Genomic DNA, 11,474 nt, shown 5'->3' with positions numbered 1-11,474 from the left:
TCATCACGCTCAGCAAGATCGTAGCGGCAAAAGACTGCATGCACATATAGCTGACTTTAGAATCGAGACCCGGCAACAAAGGTTTCAGCTTTTGATCCTGCTTGTTGTAAAGAGACAAGAGTTCAATGTCAGCACAAAAGATTCTTAGCAAGAGATCTTGTTTGATCCTGCTCGTTATAATAAGTTACCTATACTTATTCAAAATTTTGTTTAAAGTGACCTATACTTTAAAGGGCCTATAATAAGTGACCTATACTTTAAAGGGCCTAGTAATCATTCCGATGCTGCATGGAATATCTAGTGGAGAATTTTCATGGTTTGATTGAAATTAACATTAAACTTCAAGAGCTGAATGAATGTGTAATTAATGCAGGACGGGCTTCATACACCATAAACTTGCATTGTGTGTTATCATCGCGCTCAGCAAGATCGTAGCGGTAAAAGACTGCATGCACATATAGCTGACTCTAGAATCGAGACTCGGCAGCAAACGTTTCCACTTTCGATCCTGCTTGTTGTAAAGAGACAAGAGTTCAATGTCAGCACAAAAGATTCTCAGCAAGAGATCTTGTTTGATCCTGCTCGTTATAATAAATGACCTATACTTATTCAAAATTTTGTTTAAAGTGACCTATAATAAGTGACCTACACTTTAAAGGGCCTATAATAAGTGACCTATACTTTAAAGGGCCTAGTAATCATTCCGATCCTGCTTGTTGTAAAGAGACAAGAGTTCAATGTCAGCACAAAAGATTCTCAGCAAGAGATCTTGTTTGATCCTGCTGGTTATAATAAATGACCTATACTTATTCAAAATTTTGTTTAAAGTGACCTATAATAAGTGATTTATACTTTAAAGGGCCTATAATAAGTGACCTATACTTTAAAGGGCCTAGTAGTCATTCCGATGCTGCATGAATTATCTGGTGGAGAATTTTCATGGTTTGACTGAAATTAACATTAAACTTCGAGAGATGAATGAATGTGTAATTAATGTGGGACAGTCTTCATACACCATAGACTTGCATTGTGTGTTATCATCGCGCTCAGCAAGATCATAGGGGCAAAATACTGCATGCACATATACCTGACTCTAGAATCGAGACTCGGTAGCAAAGGTTTCCACTTTCGATCCTGCTTGTTGTAAAGAGACAAGAGTTCAATGTTGGCACAAAATATTCTCAGCAAGAGATTTTGTTTGATCCTGCTCGTTATAATAAGTGACCTATACTTATTCAAAATTTTGTTTAAAGTGACCTATAATAAGTGACCTACACTTTAAAGGGCCTATAATAAGTGACCTATACTTTAAAGGGCCTAGTAATCATTCCGATGCTGCATGGATTATCTGGTGGAGAATTTTCATGGTTTGACTGAAATTAACGTTAAAATTCAAGAGCTGAATGAATGTGTAATTAATGCGGGACGGCCTTCATACACCATAGACTTGCATTGTGTGTTATCATCACGCTCAGCAAGATCGTAGCGGCAAAAGACTCCATGCACATATAGCTGACTCTATAATCGATACTCGCCAGCAAAGGTTTCCACTTTCGATCCTGCTTGTTGTAAAGAGACAAGAGTTCAATGTCGGCACAAAAGATTCTCAGCAAGAGATCTTGTTTGATCCTGCTCGTTATAATAAGTTACCTATACTTATTCAAAATTTTGTTTAAAGTGACCTATACTTTAAAGGGCCTATAATAAGTGACCTATAATAAGTGACCTATACTTTAAAGGGCCTAGTAATCATTCCGATGCTGCATGGATTATTTGGTGGAGAATTTTCATGATTTGATTGAAATTAATATTAAACTTCAAGAGCTGAATGAATGTGTAATTAATGCGGGACGGCCTTCATACACCATAGACTTGCATTGTGTGTTATCATCATGCTCAGCAAGATCGTAGCGGCAAAAGACTGCATGTACATATAGCTGACTCTAGAATCGAGACTCGGCAGCAAAGGTTTCCACTTTCGATCCTGCTTGTTGTAAAGAGACAAGAGTTCAATGTCGGCACAAAAGATTCTCAGCAAGAGATCTTGTTTGATCCTGCTCGTTATAATAAGTGACCTATACTTATTTAAAATTTTGTTTAAAGTGAGCTATACTTTAATGGGCCTATAATAAGTGACCTATACTTTAAAGGGCTTAGTAATCATTCCGATGCTGCATGGATTATCTGGTGGAGTATGGTTTGACTTAAATTAACATTAAACTTCAAGAGCTGAATGAATGTGTAATTAATGCGGGACGGCCTTCATACACCATAGACTTGCATTGTGTGTTATCATCACGCTCACCAAGATCATAGCGGCAAAAGACTGCATGCACATATAGCTCACTCTAGAATCGAGACTCGGCAGCAAAGGTTTCCACTTTCCATCCTGCTTGTTGTAAAGAGACAAGAGTTCAATGTCGGCACAAAAGATTCTCAGCAAGAGATCTTGTTTGATCCTGCTCGTTATAATAAGTGACCTATACTTATTCAAAAGTTTGTTTAAAGTGACCTAAAATAAGTGACATATACTTTAAAGGGCCTATAATAAGTGACCTATACTTTAAAGGGCCTAGTAATCATTCCGATGCTGCATGGATTATCTGGTGGAGAATTCTCATGGTTTGATTGAAATTAACATTAAACTTCAGAGGCTGAATGAATGTGTAATTAATGCGGGACGGCCTTCATACACCATAGACTTGCATTGTGTGTTATCATCGTGCTCAGCAAGATCGTAGCGGCAAAAGACTGCATGCACATATAGCTGACTCTAGAATCCCAGCAAAGGTTTCCACTTTCGATCCTGCTTGTTGTAAAGAGACAAGAGTTCAATGTCGGCACAAAAGATTCTCAGCAAGAGATCTTGTTTGATGCTCTCGTTATAATAAGTGACCTATACTTATTTAAAATTTTGTTTAAAGTGACCTATACTTTAAAGGGCCTATAATAAGTGACCTATACTTTAAAGGGCCCAGTAATAATTCCGATGCTGCATGGATTATCTGGTGGAGAATTCTCATGGTTTGACTGAAATTAACATTGAACTTCAAGAGCTGAATGAATGTGTAATTAATGCGAGACTGCCTTCATACACCATAGACTTGCATTGTGTGTTATCATCACTCTCAGCAAGATCGTAGCAGCAAAAGACCGCATGCACATATAGCTGACTCTAGAATCGAGACTCGGTAGCAAAGGTTTCCACTTTCGATCCTGCTTGTTGTAAAGAGACAAGAGTTCAATGTCGGCACAAAAGATTCTCAGCATTAAGAGATCTTGTTTGATCCTGCTCATTATAATAAGTGACCTATACTTATTAAAAATTTTGCTTAAAGTGACCTATAATAAGTGACCTATACTTCAAAGGGCCTATAATAACTGACCTATAATAAGTGACCTATACTTTAAAGGGCCTAGTAATCATTCTGATGCTCCATGGATTATCTGGTGGAGAACTTTCATGGTTTGATTGAAATAAACATTAAACTTCAAGAGCTGAATGAATGTGTAATTAATGCGGGACGGCCTTCATACACCATAGACTTGCATTGTGTGTTATCATCACGCTCAGCAAGATCGTAGCGGCAAAAGACTGCATGCACATGTAGCTGACTTTAGAATCGAGACCCGACAACAAAGGTTTCCACTTTCGATCCTGCTTGTTGTAAAGAGACAAGAGTTCAATGTCAGCACAAAAGATTCTTAGCAAGAGATCTTGTTTGATCTTGCTCGTTATAATAAGTTACCTATACTTATTCAAAATTTTGTTTAAAGTGACCTATACTTTAAAGGGCCTATAATAAGTGACCTATACTTTAAAGGGCCTAGTAATCATTCCGATGCTGCATGGATTATCTAGTGGAGAATTTTCATGGTTTGATTGAAATTAACATTAAACTTCAAGAGCTGAATGAATGTGTAATTAATGCAGGACGGGCTTCATACACCATAAACTTGCATTGTGTGTTATCATCGCGCTCAGCAAGATCGTAGCGGTAAAAGACTGCATGCACATATAGCTGACTCTAGAATCGAGACTCGGCAGCAAACGTTTCCACTTTTGATCCTGCTTGTTGTAAAGAGACAAGAGTTCAATGTCAGCACAAAAGATTCTCAGCAAGAGATCTTGTTTGATCCTGCTCGTTATAATAAGTGACCTATACTTATTCAAAAGTTTGTTTAAAGTGACCTATAATAAGTGACATATACTTTAAAGGGCCTATAATAAGTGACCTATACTTTAAAGGGCCTAGTAATCATTCCGATGCTGCATGGATTATCTGTTGGAGAATTTTCATGGTTTGACTGAAATTAACATTAAACTTCGAGAGATGAATGAATGTGTAATTAATGTGGGACAGTCTTCATACACCATAGACTTGCATTGTGTGCTATCATCGCGCTAAGCAAGATCGTAGGGGCAAAAGACTGCATGCACATATAGCTGACTCTAGAATCGAGATTCGGCAGCAAAGGTTTCCACTTTCGATCCTGCTTGTTGTAAAGAGGCAAGAGTTCAATGTCGGCACAAAATATTCTTAGCAAGAGATTTTGTTTGATCCTGCTCGTTATAATAACTGACCTATACTTATTCAAAGTTTTGTTTAAAGTGACCTATAATAAGTGACCTACACTTTAAAGGGCCTATAATAAGTGACCTATACTTTAAAGGGCCTAGTAATCATTCCGATGCTGCATGGATTATCTGGTGGAGAATTTTCATGGTTTGGTTGAAATTAACATTAAACTTCAAGAGCTGAATGAATGTGTAATTAATGCAGGACGGCCTTCATACACCATAGACTTGCATTGTGTGTTATCATCACGCTCAGCAAGATCGTAGCGGCAAAAGACTGCATGCACATATAACTGACTCTAGAATCGAGACTCGGCAGCAAAGGTTTCCACTTTCGATCCTGCTTGTTGTAAAGAGACAAGAGTTCAATGTCAGCACAAAAGATTCTCAGGAAGAGATCTTGTTTGATCATGCTCGTTATAATAAGTTACCTATACTTATTCAAAATTTTGTTTAAAGTGACCTATACTTTAAAGGGCCTATAATAAGTGACCTATACTTTAAAGGGCCTAGTAATCATTCCGATGCTTCATGGATTATCTGGAGGAGAATTTTCATGGTTTGATTGAAATTAACATTAAACTTCAAGAGCTGAATGAATGTGTAATTAATGTAGGACGGGCTTCATACACCATAAACTTGGATTGTGTGTTATCATCGCGCTCGGCAAAATCGTAGCGGTAAAAGACTGCATGCACATATAGCTGACTCTAGAATCGAGACTCGGCAGCAAACGTTTCCACTTTCGATCCTGCTTGTTGTAAAGAGACAAGAGTTCAATGTCAGCACAAAAGATTCTTAGCAAGAGATCTTGTTTGATCCTGCTCGTTATAATAAATGACCTATACTTATTCAAAATTTTGTTTAAAGTGACCTATAATAAGTGACTTATACTTTAAAGGGCCTATAATAAGTGACCTATACTTTAAAGGGCCTAGTAGTCATTCCGATGCTGCATGGATTATCTGTTGGAGAATTTTCATTGTTTGACTGAAATTAACATTAAACTTCGAGAGATGAATGAATGTGTAATTAATGTGGGACAGTCTTCATACACCATAGACATGCATTGTGTGTTATCATCACGCTCAGCAAGATCGTAGCGGCAAAAGACTGCATGCACTTGTAGCTGACTCTAGAATCTAGACTCGGCAGCAAAGGTTTCCACTTTCGATCCTGCTTGCTGTAAAGAGACAAGAGTTCAATGTGGGCACAAAATATTCTCAGCAAGAGATTTTGTTTGATCCTGCTCGTTATAATAAGTGACCTATACTTATTCAAAATCTTGTTTAAATTGACCTATACTTTAAAGGGCCTATAATAAGTGACCTATACTTTAAAGGGCCTAGTAATCATTCCGATGCTGCATGGATTATCTGGTGGAGAATTTTCATGGTTTGACTGAAATTAACATTAAACTTCAAGAGCTGAATGAATGTGTAATTAATGCGGGACGTCCTTCACAACCATAGACTTGATTGTGAGTTATCATCACGCTCAGCAAGATCGTAGCGGCAAAAGACAGCATGCACATATAGCTGACTGTAGAATCGAGACTCGGCAGCAAAGGTTTCCACTTTCGATCCTGCTTGTTGTAAAGAGACAAGAGTTCAATGTCGGCACAAAAGATTCTCAGCAAGAGATCTTGTTTTATCCTGCTCGTTATAATAAGTGACCTATACTTATTCAAAATTTTGTTTAAAGTGACCTATACTTTAAAGGGCCTATAATAAGTGACCTATACTTTAAAGGGCCTAGTAATCATTCCGATGCTCCATGGATTATCTGGTGGAGAATTTTCATGGTTTGACTGAAATTAACATTAAACTTCAAGAGCTGAATGAATGTGTAATTAATGCGGGACGGCCTTCATACACCATAGACTTGCATTGTGTGTTATCATCGCGCTCAGCAAGATCGTAGCGGCAAAAGACTCCATGCACATATAGCTGACTCTAGAATCGAGACTTGTTCAATGTCTGCAGCAAAGGTTTCCACTTTTGATCCTGCTTGTTTCAATACTACTTTTGAAATTACACTTTTGATTCCACAGTCTTGGATTATATTCTTTCTTTGTTTCTTTCGAAGATGCTGCAGTCTGAAGACTTGTTCAATGCCGGCGGCAAAGGTTTTCTTGGCCATAGCTTTTCAGAGGTCCGCAGTACGTCGTGAGCTAGCCTCCTACTCTGCTTCTTGCCAGCTTCGTGCACGGCATAGCTTCGTCGTTCATCAGCGTGACAATTCAGGCTTCTGCATGCATGAAGGATTACAGGCTTCTCAAGCATGCATGCGTGAACGATAACCTGCTCATTCAGATAAATTGATTGCCTGAGCGATAAGCTTCTCCCATCCTCATTCCTCACTGTTAAACAACAGCAGGAGCAGCTGTATTCGGTCACAGCACGCATGATCATTTTCTCCGGGACTGATCGTTTTCATCGTTCGTACACACATATTGGGCGGCTCTTCCGTGGCTTCCATGTAGGTATCAATTGCTTGAATTCCTTCTCAGCATTGGATAATTGATACTTATTTCAGATTCAACGCTTACAATACTGATTTGCAAGATGCAGGCCAAGTCTTATCCCTTTCTGCTGTGCTGCAACACAATCAGCTACCAGAATCATGTCCAACGCTTCCTCCATTTTGTCGCTGCTACGTTTGCGACTCACTGTCGTCCTGTTCTTCGCAATCATCCTTGCATCTTCCGCTGATGACATGGTCCTCCCCGGCTCTGATAGTTTGTTCGTCCCCAGCTCTTACACTCCTCCTTACTCCATTGGCAACAATGATTTGTCCGGGTTCTATATCACTGGCCTCAATGTCGCCCGTAAATTGTTCGGCCGATCGACCGGCATCGACAGCAACCATAGTACTACCATTATTTTCGGACTCTTTTTCATCACCGCATTAGACCAGCTCGACGACGACAATCCTGTTTTTTGGCTCTCTCTTCTGGCTTACGATAACCGCAAGACAAAGCCCTACATGGGCGAGGTGATATGGACTGCCAATCCCCATAATCCAGTGCACTCTGATGCATCGCTTGAATTTACCCTCGACGGAGATCTGCAGCTGAAAGAGGCCAACGGTACTGTGGTTTGGCACACAGATACGTCCAACCAGAAAATCACCGCATTGCAAATACTCTACGAGGGTGATATTGCTCTCGTAGACAGTGGCGGTGAAATCAAATGGCACTCTTACCAGCATCCTACAAACACGATCATGGTTCTTCAGATTCTCCGACCCAATCAGATACTGTTCAACTGGGACTGGGGGACCAATTCTTCGACAGGCAATTATTCCATGGTCATGGAGCCAGGCGGCCTTGTGCTGTATTCTACGTCCGGGCTAGCTCGTGTTCCCTCGCCATACTGGGTGTGGGGCTTCTCCAAATCAACTGACTATGAGTCCGTCATCCGCAACGATCCGGCTCAACAAGCCCCCTTCTCCGTTCTGTGCTGGGATTCGAGTGGAACTCTTAGCTTTGATATTCGATCAAACGTATCTGCCATTCCTTCGTATCAGCAGGTTTTAGTGTCTGAATGCGCTGACGGAAAGTCGGTTTCTCGCAATGTCATCGTTAACCCTAAAGTTCAACCAATGAACCTCACATATGCAACTTTTATCAGGCTGGAAGGGGACGGAGATCTTCATGTTTACACTGTCAATGACACGAACTGGGATACCGGCACTAGTTGGTCTCTTACATACACCCTCTTCCATGAAAATCTATGTGGCTTGCCAAATTATTGTGGCTCTTACGGTACCTGTGATAACGCCACACAAAATTGCACAGGATGCCCTAACATTCCGTATATTGGACCTGTGAACTCCTCACAACCCAAACAGGGTTGCCAGATAGCAGACGGAGAGACACTGACTTGCTCTGCAACAATCGACACCGTTATGTCTTCAATGATCTCCGAGGTTGGGTACTTCTCCAACAAGTTCTTGCCTGCTGACCGTGTTAGTACAACGTCCGATGAATGTCAAGCATTGTGTATACATAACTGCTCTTGTGCTGCGGCATTTTTCCAAAAGGAAGATAATTCCTGCTTTCTAATCACAGAACCTGTAGGCACCCTCCAGGTTGGTTTCAACGGGAGCAGTATCGGTTTCTTCAAGACCTTAACGATAACGAAAGCAGCCTCCCGGACAAGAATTGCAGTTGGTGCAACCTTTGGCGTCTTGGCACTGTTATTAATTTTGGGTTTGATCTTCTTCATGTCAAGGAAACGGAAAATGACAGACGACGAGATCGAAAATGAGCTTTTGGCGAGTTCCTTAGCTGGTGTCAATCCCAGACGCTTTTCATGGAAAGAACTGCACGATTACACGGAGGGTTTCAGTGATTCTCTTGGAAGCGGGGGCTTCGGCACGGTATTCAGGGGAGTCGCACCGGATGGAACAGAGCTTGCTGTCAAGCAGCTACTGGAGGAATCACATCAGGGTAAAAAGGAGTTTTATGCTGAGGTCTCAATTCTGAGCAGAATCCACCACATGAACCTCGTTCAGCTGCTAGGATTTTGTGTGGAAGGAACTCACAGGCTTCTGGTGTATGAGTACATGGTCAATGGATCTCTAGATGCGTGGCTGTTCGGGGACGCAAAGGAGAAGGCAAAGCAAGTCTTGCCGTGGCAAGTAAGATTTGATATCGCTGTTGGAACAGCCCGAGGTTTGGCATACTTGCACGAAGAATGCAAAGATCCGGTGATCCACATGGATCTCAAGCCCCCGAACATCCTTGTCGATATCAACTTCTCTCCGAAGATCGCTGACTTTGGGATGTCTAGGCGGATGACCAGGGATCAAAGCTTCGTAATGACGACAATGAGGGGCACGCCAGGGTATCTAGCACCGGAGTGGCTGGTAGATGCGGTCATCACAGAGAAGAGCGACGTGTACAGTTTCGGCGTCGTGCTACTGGAGATAGCAAGTGGGCGAAAGGTGAAGGATTTGAGGAAATGGAAGTTGGAAAGCAGGAAGGTGAGGGGCAATAATAATAATTGTTGTGACAAGGTGATGAGCTTGGTGGATGCAAAGCTGGATAGGGATAGAGTGAACAAAGAGGAAGCAAGGAGGATGATAATGGTGGCAATGTTGTGTGTGCAGAGAGAGCCTGAGGCGAGGCCAACGATGACGGGGGTGGTGAAGATGCTGAAAGGGGAGGTGAAAGTATCAGAGGTAGTGGAGGATGAAGAGGTTGATAGTAGGATGCAACCTCTACTGATGAGTGGGTCGATCTTGAGAAGTAGAGAGGAGATGGAGCTCATAGTAAGCTCTTCATTCTCGTCAGGAGTGAGCAGTTTGTGGCCTTCTAGAGATGGGCCTTCATCATCTCCATTCAGCAATGTATGCAGTTCAAGTGCCACCAGTAGCAGCTAATTTGGAGGACAGAAATATCAACATCAACAGTTTCCCTGTCTAAGCTGGTACGCTCTTCATTCTCTTAGAGGGATGATCATTTTGCGGCGGCCTTCCACAGAATGCCTTCATCCTCCTCACCCAGCAGCAGCAATGCATACACTTCAATCAATGCCATCAGCAGCAGCTTTGGAGGACGGAAATACTAACGTTAATGTCCACATTGCATACAGTTCAATACATCCAGCATAGCATACAGATCAGCAGCAGCTTTGGAGAATGCAAATATTAACGTCAACGTCCAGCAATGCATACAGGTCAATGCATCCAGCAGTCCATACAGTTCAACTGCCATCAGTAGGAGCTTTGGAGGACGGAAATAACAATATTTGTACTATAGTTTGGCTAGAGGTTCTCTCTCTCTCTCTCTCTCTCTCGCTACGCACACACTTTTTTTTGTGAAGCTCTCGCTTCACACACAAATGTGGGCAGCTTTGTAACTGAGATAGAGAGATTTGGCAGTTCCTTGCAGGATCGAATCTATATTCGCTCTCATATTCATTGTCATCACGTAAGCGATATTTACATACTCTCATATTCTTTGTCATCACAGTACAACTTACAAGCGACATCCAGAGCACGCCGCACGACTACAAAAGTATCGTCAAAGGACTCAATCTTGCACAAAAAATTTAAGACAACGGTACAAATAGTGCTAGATTCCCTTCAAAATCGCTTTTACAAAGAGCATACGGGAGCAAAGGTTATGGACAGATCTCAATTGTATATTCTTGTTGGCGTTCTATAGGTTTACGTTAATAACTTCCTGATGACTTGATCGAGCATATGACTACTTTGGCTAACTCATCTAGCAAAAGGCTACTTTTGCTAGCTTTTCTATTACGTCTCCTAAGGTTTTTTTAGGTGCTAAGGTTTTGTTTTTTAAAGGCACTTAGTTACGAGCATAGCATTAAAACATTCCACATGCATGTTTTGCATGTGCTCGCTATGAGATTTTTTTCTTTGGACACACCTTTTTAAGGTGGGAGTATGACTTATAAGAGATGTAAGGCTTAAGCCATTGGGAGCATGTTTGATCAACCAATGATACTCGAGCAACTCTGAGATGTAAGGTTTAAGCCATTGGGAGCATGTTTGATCAGACAATGACACTCCAGCAACTCTAATCATCCACCGAGTTTATTAGCATGTATCATAAGGACCATGATAGAACTGCTAATCCTTTAAACAACTTAACTTGAAGGGATATTTGGTAACGTTGACTTTCCTTGTGAAGATGCCTTTTGATAAATGAAGGCTTCTATTGCCTAAGGATAGGCATTCAAGGTCCTTGCACATAAAAGAGCAATTTTAAAATTTTATTTTAATTCAAAAAACATCAAAACATCTACAAAAAGCTAAATTTTTTTTTGGATAGGAATGGCCCTACAAAAGAGAGAAAACAACCCATTTTTTCAAATAAGATGTTAGTGGAAAGAGGAGGTCACAAAAGCAACTTCTTGAA

The 11,474-nt window shown here is 41.0% G+C and overlaps 1 protein-coding gene across 1 annotated transcript; it reads left to right on the top strand.

The window, feature by feature from the left end:
• The first annotated feature begins 7,619 nt into the window (after positions 1–7,619).
• LOC147890346 (G-type lectin S-receptor-like serine/threonine-protein kinase SD2-5) lies at positions 7,620–10,332 on the top strand. Its single transcript, XM_087390266.1, has 2 exons — positions 7,620–9,937; positions 10,183–10,332. Exons 1-2 carry the CDS (start codon positions 7,808–7,810, stop codon positions 10,330–10,332), a joined length of 2,280 nt encoding a protein of 759 aa, XP_087246392.1. The 5' UTR covers positions 7,620–7,807.
• The last annotated feature ends 1,142 nt before the right edge of the window (positions 10,333–11,474 follow it).

The sequence above is a fragment of the Dipteris shenzhenensis genome, chromosome 19 (assembly GCF_047967505.1).
Source record: "Dipteris shenzhenensis isolate YYH24624 ecotype China chromosome 19, Dip_SZ_1.0, whole genome shotgun sequence".
Classification (NCBI taxonomy): domain Eukaryota; kingdom Viridiplantae; phylum Streptophyta; class Polypodiopsida; order Gleicheniales; family Dipteridaceae; genus Dipteris; species Dipteris shenzhenensis.
The sequence above is the reverse complement of the archived record's forward strand: the minus strand, read 5'-3'. Positions and strand labels throughout refer to the sequence as shown.

What these genes read in the sequence shown, in the direction of transcription:
- LOC147890346 (XM_087390266.1), top strand. Translation starts at nt 7,808, where the DNA reads ATGGTTCTTCAGATTCTCCGACCCAATCAGATACTGTTCAACTGGGAC. An exon ending in CATCATCTCCATTCAGCAAT is followed by an intron (nt 9,938 to 10,182) that starts GTATGCAGTTCA and finishes CATTGCATACAG; the next exon opens with TTCAATACATCCAGCATAGC.